General features: G+C 35.8%; 1 protein-coding gene across 4 annotated transcripts in view; it reads left to right on the forward strand.

The window, feature by feature from the left end:
• LOC123540821 (adhesion G protein-coupled receptor E3-like) overlaps positions 1–12,903 on the forward strand; it is a 162,050-nt gene that overhangs the window by 75,911 nt on the left and 73,236 nt on the right. For all 4 annotated transcript variants that reach the window (XR_008367774.1, XM_053526341.1, XM_053526340.1 and 1 more), the window contains exons 10-11: positions 2,037–2,108; positions 6,111–6,225. Coding sequence is in view for 3 of the 4 variants with exons in the window: in XM_053526341.1 (XP_053382316.1) it covers positions 2,037–2,108; positions 6,111–6,225 (187 nt within the window). In the remaining variant the exon portion in view is untranslated. The remainder of the gene's footprint in view (positions 1–2,036; positions 2,109–6,110; positions 6,226–12,903) is intronic.

The raw sequence follows: 12,903 nt of genomic DNA on the forward strand, positions 1-12,903 counted from the left end.
CGCTACTTGCATTAGTTTTGCGATATAAGATATTTGTCATATAATGTGTCCACCTGATTCCCTATTTCATTGTTATGGGTTAATCCGGTAATAGTAAATAAAGGCCACAGTTATCGCGTTTTGTTAATACAAGTCTGTCACGGTCTGTACATTCCAGTAATTGTATAAACATTCCAGTCACAGGGTTTACATTCCAGTCATAGTGTGTACAAGCCTGTCATGGTCAATGCAATACTGTAACGGTTTGTACATTTCAGTAATAGTATAAATATGCCTATAAATATGCCAGTCACAGTCACAGTGTGTACAAGTCTAGTATGGTCTGTACATTTTAGTCAGAGTATTTTAAATCCTGTCACAGTCTTTGCAATCATGTTAAGATCTGTACACTCCAGTAATAGCATAAACATTCTAGTCAGAATGTGTACATTCCCGTTGTAGCATCTCTGTAAATCTCGCGCGCGTCTGTTACCCTCCGTACAGCTACACTTGATCCATCGATTCTGATTATGATATATGGTGTCGCCTCATATGCCGTAGACCACTTTTTCTTTTTGTGTTGTCGTAATAATACGGTATCTCCAGTCTTAAACTAATGTTCACTGTATCTTGGTCGCTGATCACGTTTCAGCCATTTCTGCTTGTAGTGTTGATCTCTGCGCGTGATCTCGTGTCTGTACATCCTTGTCACGAGCGTGTGCGGTTCTGTAACGGTATGTATATTTCAGTAAAGTATGCACATTCAAGCCTCTGTAATGTGAACAATTCTGTCATGGTGTGTGCGATCCTTTCAGGGTCTGTACATTACTGTAATACTAGTAGTATATACATTCCAATCACTGTGTGTACAATCCTGTTACTGCCTCTACATTCCAGTCGCAATGTGTACAATGTTGTGCAAGTCTGTCAATTCTGTCCAGTAATAGTATGTACATTCTAGTCGTAATGTTAACAATCCTGACATTCTGGTAATAATCACGGTGTGTACATTTCAGTCACAGTGTGTATAATCCTGTCACGTAATGAACATTCCAGTAAACGTATGTACATTCCAGCCACAGTGTGTACCTTACAGTCACTGTGTGTACAATCCTTTCATTAACTGTACATTACAGCCACTATAAGTACAATCCTGTCACGGTCTGTACATTACAGTAACTCTGTGTACAATCCTTTCATGGTCTGTACATTACAGTCACTGTGTGTACAATCGTTTCACATTCTGTACATTACAGTCACTGTGAGTACAATCCTGTCGAAGTCTGTACAATCGTGTCACGGTCTGTACATTACATTCATTTTGTGTACTACCCTGTCGCGGTTTGTACATAACAGTCACTGTGTGTACAATCTTGTCACGGTTTGAACATTACAGTCACTGTGTGTACAATCGTGTCTCGGTCTGTAAAATCGTGTACATTACAGTCACTCTGGGTACAATCCTGTCGAAGTCTGTACAATTGTGTCATGGTTTGTACATTACAGTCAATGTGTGTACAATCCTGTCACAGTCTATACATTACAGTCACTTTGTGTACAATATTGTCACGGTTTGTACATTACAGTCACTGTGTGTACATTACAGTCACTGTGGGTAAAATCCTGTCGAAGCCTGTACTATCGTGTCACAGACTATACATTACAGTCACTGTGTGTACAATCTTGTCACAGTTGTACATTACAGTCACTGTGTGTACAATCCTGTCACAGTCTGTACATTACAGTCACTGTGTGTGCAATCCTGTCACGGTTTGTATATTACAGTCACTGTGTGTACATTCGTGTCACAGTCTGTACATTACAGTCACTGTGTGTACAATCTTGTCACGGTTTGTACATTACAGTCACTGTGTGTACAATCCGGTCACGGTTTGTACATTGCAGTCACTGTGTGTACAATCTTGTCACGGTTTGTCCATTACAGTCACTGTGTGTACAATCCTGTCACGGTCTGTACAATCCTAGTTGTCATGGTCATTACATTTCAGAGTTCTAAAAAGTTGAGAAAAAATTGTATGATAATGTTTGTTTAACAGGCCTTCTTGGACTCAGCAAGCAACTTGATAGACGACACATATCAACTCAGTTGGAAGGCGTTAAAGATCGGAGTAAGTCATTTTATAGATTTTTATAGGAAAGTCGCAAGGTTTTATTAATTTTCTCACGAATGCTATTGAACGTCGTTTCGTTTTAATGAGATCTTCCAATTTCTAAATGACCCAAGTCTTACTGGTTTTACATAGCTCATAACTATTGGCCATTTGCTCCTCGGTAAACATATGCGGCACCCATCGGGCACAAAACTTTGTTCAACCTAAGTGCTTGGTAAGAATCTCATGAGTTTTCGTGGTTGAAATGCCAAGAACATGGGACACTTAGTACCTGGCGTCTTCATCAATCAGACGTCCTAAGTACAGTATCTGCCTTGCAGGTATTTCTAAACAACAACGTATTTAATGTCACTCTAATTTCAGAAATTTCCGAAAATTAAAAATCTGGTGTTCATGAGTGAAAATATCTTGTCTTGCATGCGTAACAAACATATGTTCTCTTTACTTCATGATTTATCAATGCTAAAAATCTGTTTTACCCACGCGACGTGACGCGCAGAAATATGACACCATGACATAATCTTGATACTGGAAAAAGGTTATAATACTTTGAAATTTTTAGCTGTATTTAACATTTTAATACGGTGGAGCGCATATCTTTATGATATTGCAGACATTTTTATACTAATATGTAACTTCTATGAAGGTGTATTTTAGAAGAAAGCGTTTCTATTTACATATAATTTGTATTCATAAGTGTAGTCCTGCAAAGGCCATATTTCACATACTAGTGTACACCGAACCGGTGCCAAAACCGTAACGATGTCGTTTTTGGGGGCGATTAGCCCCAGAGTGAATAATACGGTTCAGTGAACAATCGCTCCCGATATAGTCTTAACATTTCCGCAGAACACTAGTAACATGTATGTCATAAACATATGTATAGCTGTCCAAAATACATAGAATACTATAATTTCTACGTGACTATGTAAATGATTATGTCATACAGCCCTCTGTGTTCTTTTCAGATAACATTAGAAAATATTACATAATGGAGGTAAATTAATTCGCCACCTATGAATGAAATATCCGTATGAATGGAACTTTTTCGTCTTTGATGAGGTAAAACTCAATGACATAATACACTCACTGTGTAATATGCAGAGATAAAGCTAATAAATCATGCGAAATGCAAGACGTATTTAACAAAAATATATACAATATTTCTAATTAAAATTTTATAGAAACACTTAGATAATGTTTATGTACGAGATTCCAGCGACCACTTCGTTATAGCTTATGACCTCGGTCTATAAATAGCTCATCATCAAACAAACACTGGTTCCGAGCACAGTTTCATTCATAACAAACGTCGATATGAATTATATTGTCCGTAAGTATTGACCTGGCACTCATTAATCTTCGCCAATATTTTCGGGCGTTTTCGTTATTTTACGCGATAGCTGTGCCCTGAAAATATCTAGATTTGTCAAAATAATCAATCTAGATAACCAACGGCACAGTGGTGTAGTGGAAAGCTCTCCGACTTGGAAATACGTTACCATGGGTTCGAATTCTTTTTTAGTCATTTCTTAAAATATAATTCCTTGTGTTTTATTTTATGGAACATTTCATTCTGTGTCGCTAACAACAGTTCTTTGAATTGTCCGTCGAAAGAATGAATGCTTGACCGGTCCTGAAGATTTTAAACGATATTTTGTAGAACGGTTTTACATACTTAGAAGAATGTTATCGATAGAATCTAATAGAGTATTTCGTTGATATATCATGATTATTTCGTTGATATATCATGATAAGTGTCTGTTAATTTTACAGATAAAATAAAAAAACTGAAACAATTTGGTCAAAGGACTCGAACACACAACACTGAGATTAGTGGCAAAACGCTTTGTCCGCACAGCTATATCTGCACATGATACTTGATGGTATATAATGGGCTTTTCAATAGTTATATCGTTGTTGAGGCTATGTCACCGAAAATGAATTTACGGATATTCATGACTGCCAGATTAATATTGTCCGTAAGTATTGACCTGGCACTCATTAATCTTCGCCAATATATTCGGGCGTTTTCGTTAATTAATTTAACGGCAGGTTTTTTTTGACGAATGCTGAAAGTAATATTGTAAAATGTGCTTTGTCTCCAATTTGCTTGGGTGTGTGTGTGTGTGCGCGGGGGGGGGGGGGGGGGGTGTTGGAGCTGTGCAGATGTAAGCGATATTTGTTTAAACACCCGATTTCAACATTATTTCAGGTTATATCATGGTAGTGGACACGTAATAGTAATATTTAATAATTGCATTAACTTGATACAGTCTTAAAATTAAGATTGTTTCGCACTGTGTTGCAATTTTTAAACAACTTTTACCGTGTCGTTTTTTTTTTTGTTTTTTTTTGTATAATTTATGTTATTACCTCAAGCTCAAACAGAGTCAAATTTCAAAATGATAACCACTGCACAAAACGATTGCAGACAATTCATTATAACTAAAATTTTGATAAAAGAAACCTCCTCAAAGTATATTGCGTAACAATTATAAAACACAAAATAAAACTGTCGATAACATTTTTTTTTCTGTGGAGCCTCAAGTAAAATGATTTAATCGGACAGAAATTAAGCTCCAGCACTTAAAAATTTTGGTCTTGCTCTCTGTATTCAAAAATAACCATAGTGCAGAAGAGTAAGAAATGGCTTATCAAATGAAAAATTTCCGCTTTTGTACAATTCTTGAAAAAAACAGGTTATCTTACTAGAAAAAAGAAATATAAAGAAAAATGTTTGGTCCTAGTGTGGCGGCTTGAATCTACGCCCTTCTGAAAAAATAGTCAAAGTAGGTTTATGGTAGGAATTGCATGCTCTTCAAAAAAGGAGGTACACTATTAAGGATCCGTCAATTGTCCTAACCATCGTATTAGGGAATAAACAGGACTAGACCATAATCATTAACAGTCCGGTTGCTAGCGGGTTTCGAACAGGCTGATACGAAAATCGCCCCATCAGTGCTTTGATTTTGTTTCATTTCGGAATCCGCTAGGGCTATCAAATATACGCCTATGGCACGCCAATAGCCCAATTATTACGTGAAACTATAGTTTACGCCCGTTATCTTATGTTTTGACTCGGAAATATACGTTAGTATTCGAAAAACCTGGTTTTACGTTCATCGATTGTTAATGCTAGTTTTTCGACCGTGAACCCGGATTCACGTAATTATTTGACAATTGGCGTGCCATATACGCCGTACTACCTAGACTGAAGAATGGCATATAACACACCCGAAAGCACTTATTATAATGACTTATTTGACACGGCTGATTTAACAGCTAAATTATTTAAAAAAGCTTGTACTGTGAAATTTCAAGACTACATTATTTAAAATAAAAAGAATATTTCGCAAATTTGTTTCGATGTCGCTGAACACCATTTAGCCATTGATGTGATGTGAGCGCTCAGTATGGTTTATTGGTGGGGGTAAAGTTGTTGTGTTGTTGGACGTCTTAAAATCTGTTGTTGAAACTACAATTTCACCACGTGCTGTTGATAAAATTTGGATAGGAAATACATTTCAGTTGGCATCAATCAATCATTACAGATAAACAAAAAATAATTAAATTGTAACAGATTAACAAAACAAATTAAATAAATAAACAAAAAACAAAACAAAACAAAAAAAAAAAGAAAAAAAATCCTGAAAATTTACAAATTAAGTCGGTTTCGTCAACATAAATAATAGGTCGAATCATTATCATATTTCACAGTTACATTTTCGTCGAAATTTTTAATTAGCTGTGACTTTCCCAGCACGAAATTCGGCATGTTTAATGTTGAATTTCGAATGTCACTCGAAATTTGACATGTTTGATATTGAATGTCGATCTTTTTTTTTTTTAGCTAGTTAGAAGTTTAAATAATGCTAGTAGTTAAATTTCGATTTTCAATCATCTATGTCAGTTACAATTTATCGGAGATGAATTCCGTATTATGTGTTTGAAATTAATTTATAGTTTTGTTTCATGACTTTTATTTTGTGTTGCAAGGAGCGCGCTGGTGCAGTGAATGTATTGTCGGCTGTTGAGTCATTCGGAAAAAGTCTAGGCAGATCTCTTGGAATGGGAGAAGACCTGAATCAGACCATTGTGAAAACGAATATAGGTAAAGTCAGATTCCTCATTAATTCATCCTGGATTTTGTATTTATGATGTTCAGTATTAATTCCTTCTTAATTGTAAATTCATGTTGAAGCCATTACGGTGTTCAGTATTAATTCCTTCTTAATTGTAAATTCATGTTGAAGCCATTACGGTGTTCAGTATTAATTCCTTCTTAATTGTAAATTCATGTTGAAGCCATTACGGTGTTCAGTATTAATTCCTTCTTAATTGTAAATTCATGTTGAAGCCATTACGGTGTTCAGTATTAATTCCTTCTTAATTGTAAATTCATGTTGAAGCCATTACGGTGTTCAGTATTAATTCCTTCTTAATTGTAAATTCATGTTGAAGCCATTACGGTGTTCAGTATTAATTCCTTCTTAATTGTAAATTCATGTTGAAGCCATTACGGTGTTCAGTATTAATTCCTTCTTAATTGTAAATTCATGTTGAAGCCATTACGGTGTTCAGTATTAATTCCTTCTTAATTGTAAACTTATGTTGAAGCCATTACGGTGTTCAGTATTAATTCCTTCTTAATTGTAAACTCATGTTGAAGCAACTAGTGTTCAATACTAATCTTTCGCAAATGTAGACACATATTAAAGCCATTATGGTGTTCCTTATTAATTCCTTTTTTATTGTAAACTAATGTTGAAGCCATTATGATGTTCAGCTTTAATTCCTTCTTAATTGTTAACTTATGTTGAATTCATTCTGGTGTTCCTTATTAATTCCTTCTAAATTGTAAGCTCTTGTTGAAGCCATTATGGTGTTCTTTAATGATTTCTTCTCAATTGCAAACTCATAGTGGAGAAATTATAGTGTTCCTTATCAATTCCTTCTAAATTGTAAGCTCGCGTTGAAGCTATTATGGTGTTCTTTAATAATTTCTTATCAATTGCAAACTCATGGTAAAGCCATTATAGTGTTCCTTATCAATTCCTTCTAAATTGTAAGCTCGTGTTGAAGCTATTATGGTGTTCTTTAATAATTTCTTATCAATTGCAAACTCATGGTAAAGCCATTATGGTGTTCCTTATCAATTCCTTCTAAATTGTAAGCTCGTGTTGAAGCTATTATGGTGTTCTTTAATAATTTCTTCTCAATTGCAAACTCATGGTGAAGAAATTATAGTAGTCCTTATCAATTCCTTCTAAATTGTAAGCTCGTGTTGAAGCTATTATGGTGTTCTTTAATAATTTCTTCTCAATTGCAAACTCATGGTGAAGCCATTATGGTGTTCCTTACTAATAGAGTAATGTTGAAGCCATTATGGTGTTCAGCATTTATTCCGTCTCAATTGTAAACTCATGTTGAAACCATTATGGTTTTCCTTATCTCTTTCTTCCTTCCTAATTGTAAACTCATGTTGAAGCCATTATGATGTTTCTTATCCATTCTATTTTGTTGTTCAGTACTAATTCCTTTTCAAATTTTAACTTCGATTACTGGACATATAAATAGGTAAAAACAAAGTTTTTGCGTTAATCAAATACATTTTGTTTTTAACATCGAACAAACGTAACATGAAAATAATTACATGTATTTGAATGCGAAAATTGACGGAACAACTAAACGCATGTGTGTCCGATTATTGAACATAATATAAGAATCGAACATAGACATAAATCTACTGTCATATTATGTTGTTCTTTACTAGTCTTTCTAATTCGTAAACTCATGTAGAAGCCATCATGGTGTTCCTTATCAATTCTTCTTAATCGTAAACTCATGTTAAAGCCATCATGGTGTTCCTTATTAATTCTTCTCAATCGTAAACTCATGTTAAAGCCATCATGGTGTTCCTTATCAATTCCTTCTCAATCGTAAACTCATGTTGAAGCCATCATGGTGTTCCTTATCAATTCCTTCTCAATCGTAAACTCATGTTGAAGCCATCATGGTGTTCCTTATCAATTCCTTCTCAATCGTAATATTTAAGTCATGTGTTTAATCGAAATTGACCGTCTCAATCTAACTCATGTGTAGTCCATCATTGTACATTATCAAATCCCTACATATCGTCACATCTACTGTTACCAATAGTGTTCCTTACTAGTTCTTCTAATTCGTAAACTCATGTAGAAGCCATCATGGTGTTCCTTATCAATTCTTCTTAATCGTAAACTCATGTTAAAGCCATCATGGTGTTCCTTATTAATTCTTCTCAATCGTAAACTCATGTTAAAGCCATCATGGTGTTCCTTATCAATTCCTTCTCAATCGTAAACTCATGTTGAAGCCATCATGGTGTTCCTTATCAATTCCTTCTCAATCGTAAACTCATGTTGAAGCCATCATGGTGTTCCTTATCAATTCCTTCTCAATCGTAAACTCATGTTGAAGCCATCATGGTGTTCCTTATCAATTCCTTCTCAATCGTAGACTCATGTTGAAGCCATCATGGTGTTCCTTATCAATTCCTTCTCAATCGTTCACTCATGTTGAAGCCATCAAGGTGTTCCTTATCAATTCCTTCTCAATCGTAAACTCATGTTGAAGCCATCATGGTGTTCCTTATCAATTCCTTCTCAATTGTAAACTCATGTTGAAGCCATCATGGTGTTCCCTATCAATTCCTTCTCAATCGTAGACTCATGTAAGAGCCATCATAGTGTTCCCTATTAATTCCTTCTCAATCGTAAACTCATGTTAAAGCCATCATGGTGTTCCTTATCAATTCCTTCTCAATCGTTCACTCATGTTGAAGCCATCATGGTGTTCCTTATCAATTCCTTCTAAATCGTAAACTCATGTTGAAGCCATCATGGTGTTCCTTATCAATTCCTTCTCAATCGTAGACTCATGTTGAAGCCATCATGGTGTTCCTTATCAATTACTTCTCTATCTTTAACTCATGTTGAAGCGTTCATGGTGTTCCTTATCAATTCCTTCTCAATCGCAGACTCATGTTGAAGACATCATGGTGTTCTTTATCAAGTCCTTCACAATCGTAGACTAAGGTTGAAGCATTCATGGTGTTCCTTATCAATTCCTTCTCAATCGTAGACTCATGTTGAAGCCATCATGGTGTTCCTTATCAAGTCCTTCACAATCGTACACTCATGTTGAAGCCATCATGGTGTTCCTTATCAATTCCGTCTCAATCGTAGACTCATGTTGAAACCAATTGTGTTTGTTATCAATTCCTGCTCAATCGTAGACTCATGTTGAAACCAGTGGTGTTCCCTATCAATTCCTACTCAATCGTAAACTTATGTTGAAGCCATTATGGTGTTCCTTATCACTTCCGTCTCAATCGTTATCTCATGTTGAAGCCATCATGGTGTTCCTTATCAATTCCTTCTCAATCGTAAACTCATGTTGAAGCCATCATGGTGTTCCTTATCAATTCCTTCTCAATCGTTAACTCATGTTGAAGCCATCATGGTGTTCCTTATCAATTCCTTCTCAATCGTTAACTCATGTTGAAGCCATCATGGTTTTCCTTTTCAATTCCTACTTAATCGTAAATTTATTTTGAAGCCATCGTGGTGTTCAGAAGCCTTCATATTGTTCCTTATCAATTCCTTCTCAATCGTTAACTCATGTTGAAGACATCATGATGTTCCTTATCAATTTCTTCTCAATCGTTTACTCATGTTGAAGCCATCATATTTATCCTTATCAATTCCTCCTCAATTGTTAAACTCATGTTGAAGCGATCAAAGTGTTCCTTATCAATTCCTTCTCAATCGTAAATTCATGTTGAAGCCACATGGTGTTCCTTATCAATTCCTTCTCAATCGTTAATTCATGTTCAAGCCATCATGATATTCCTTATCCATTCCTTCTGAATCCTGAACTCATGTTGAAACCAACATGATGTTCCTTATCAATTCCTTCTCAATCGTAAACTCATGTTGAAGCCATCATGTGTTATTTATCAATTCCTTCTCAATCGTAAACTCATGTTGAAGCCATCTTGGTTTTCCTTATCAATTCCTACTAAATCGTAAACTCATGTTGAAGCCATCATGGTGTTCTGGAGCCACCATGGTATTCCTTATCAATTCCTTCTCAATCGTTAACTCATGTTGAAGCCATCATGGTGTTCGTTATCAATTCCTTTTCAATCGTTAACTAATGTTGAAGCCATCATGGTGTTCCTTATCAATTCCTTCTCAATCTTTCACTCATGTTGAAGCCATCATGGTGTTCGTTATCAATTCCTTCTCAATTGTTAACTCATGTTGAAGCATTCATGGTGTCCCTTATCAATTCCTTCTCAATGGTAGACTCATGTTGAAACCATCATGATGTTATCAATTCCTTCTGAATCCTAAACTCATGTTGAAACCAACATAATATTCCTTATCAATTCCTTCTCAATCGTAAACTCATGTTGAAGCCATCATGGTGTTCCTTATCAATTCTTTATCATTGGTGAACTCATGTTGAAGCCATCATGGTTTCCTTATCAATTCCTCTTACTAATCTGTTGAACATCATGGTTGAAGCCATCATGGTTTCCTTATCAATTCCTTCTCAATCGTTAACTCATGTTGAAACCATCCTGGTGTTCCTTATCTATTCCTTCTCAATCTTTCACTCATGGTGAAGCCATCATGGTGTTCCTTATCAATTCCTTCTCAATCGTTAACTCATGTTGAAGCCATCATGGTTTTCCTTATCAATTCCTACTTTATCGTAAACTCATGTTGAAGCCATCATGGTTTTCCTTATCAATTCCTACTTTATCGTAAACTCATGTTGAAGCCATCATGGTTTTCCTTATCAATTCCTACTTTATCGTAAACTCATGTTGAAGCCATCATGGTGTTCTGAAGCCATCATGGTATTCCTTATCTATTCCTTCTCAATCGTTAACTCATGTTGAAGCCATCATGGTGTTCCTTATCAATTCCTTCTCAATCTTTCACTCATGGTGAAGCCATCATGGTGTTCCTTATCAATTCCTTCTCAATCGTTAACTCATGTTGAAGCCATCATAGTGTTCCTTATCAATTCCTTATCAATCGTAAACTGAAGTTGAAGCCATCAAAGTGTTCCTTATCAATTCCTTCTCAATCGTAAACTCATGTTGAAGCCATCATAGTGTTCCTTATCAATTCCTTATCAATCGTAAACTGATGTTGAAGCCATCAAAGTGTTCCTTATCAATTCCTTCTCAATCTTTCACTCATGTTGAAGACATCATGGTGTTCCTTATCAATTCCTTCTCAATCGTAAACTCATGTTGAAGCCATCATAGTGTTCCTTATCAATTCCTAATCAATCGAAAACTAATGTTTAAGCCATCAAAGTGTTCCTTATCAGTTCCTTCTCAATCGTAAACTCATGTTGAAGCCATCATAGTGTTCCTTATCAATTCCTTATCAATCGTAAAACTGATGTTGAAGCCACAATTAGGTGTCCTTATCAATTTCCTTCTCAATCGTTAACTCTGTTGAAGCCATCATGGTGTTCCTATCAATTCCTTCTCAATCCTAAACTCTGTTGAAGCCATCATGTGTTCCTTATCAATTCCTTCTCAATCGTAAACTCATGTGAAGCCATCATGGTGTTCCTTATCAATTCCTTCTCAATTGTGAACTCATGTTGAAGCCATCATGGTTTTCCTTATCAATTCCTACTTAATCGTAAATTCATGTTGAAGCCATCATGGTGTTCTGAAGCCATCATGGTGTTCCTTATCAATTCCTTCTCAATCGTTAACTCATGTTGAAGCCATCATGGTGTTCCTTATCAATTCCTTCTCAATCGTAAACTCATGTTGAAGCCATCATGGTGTTCCTTATCAATTCCTTCTCAACTGTAAACTCATGTTAAAGCCATGATGGTGTTCTTTATCAATTCCTTCTCAGTCGCAAATACATGTTGAAGCCATCATGGTGTTTCTTATCAATTCCTTCTCAATCGTTAACTCAGTTTTAAGCCATCATAGTGTTCCTGATCAACTCCTTCTCAATCGTAAACTCATGCTGAAGCCATCGTGGTGTCCTTTATCAATTCCTTCTCAATCCTTAACTCATGTTGAAGCCATCATGGTGTTCCTTATCAATTCCTTCTCAATCGTAAACTCATGTTGAAGCCATCATGGTGTTCCTGATCAATTCCTATTAATCGTAAACTATGTTGAGATCATGCCATCAATCGTTCTCTTATCAGCTTCATCTTCTCAATCGTAACTCATGTTGAAGCCACATAGTGTTCCTTATCAATTCCTTTCAATCGTAAACTCATGTTGAAGCCATCATGGTGTTCTTATCAATTCCTTCTCAATCGTAAACTCATGTTTAAGCCAGCATGGTGTTCCTTATCAATTCCTTCTCAATCGTAAACTCATGTTGAAGCCATCATGGTGTTCTTGATCAATTCCTTCCCAATCGTTAACTCATGTTTAAGCCAGCATGGTGTTCCTTATCAATTCCTTCTCAATCGTAAACTCATGTTGAAGCCATCAAAGTGTTCCTTATCAATTCCTACTCAATCGTAAACTCATGTTGAAGCCATTATGGTGAAGGCATCATGGTGTTCTTTATCAATTCCTTCTCAATCGTTAACTCATGTTGAAGCCATCATGGTGTTCCTTATCAATTCCTTCTCAATCGTTAACTCATGTTGAAGCCATCATGGTGTTCCTTATCAATTCCTTCTCAATCGTAAACTCATGTTGAAGCCATCATGGTGTTCCTTATCAATTCCTTCTCAA

This window comes from Mercenaria mercenaria, chromosome 16 (assembly GCF_021730395.1).
Source record: "Mercenaria mercenaria strain notata chromosome 16, MADL_Memer_1, whole genome shotgun sequence".
Lineage (NCBI taxonomy): Eukaryota > Metazoa > Mollusca > Bivalvia > Venerida > Veneridae > Mercenaria > Mercenaria mercenaria.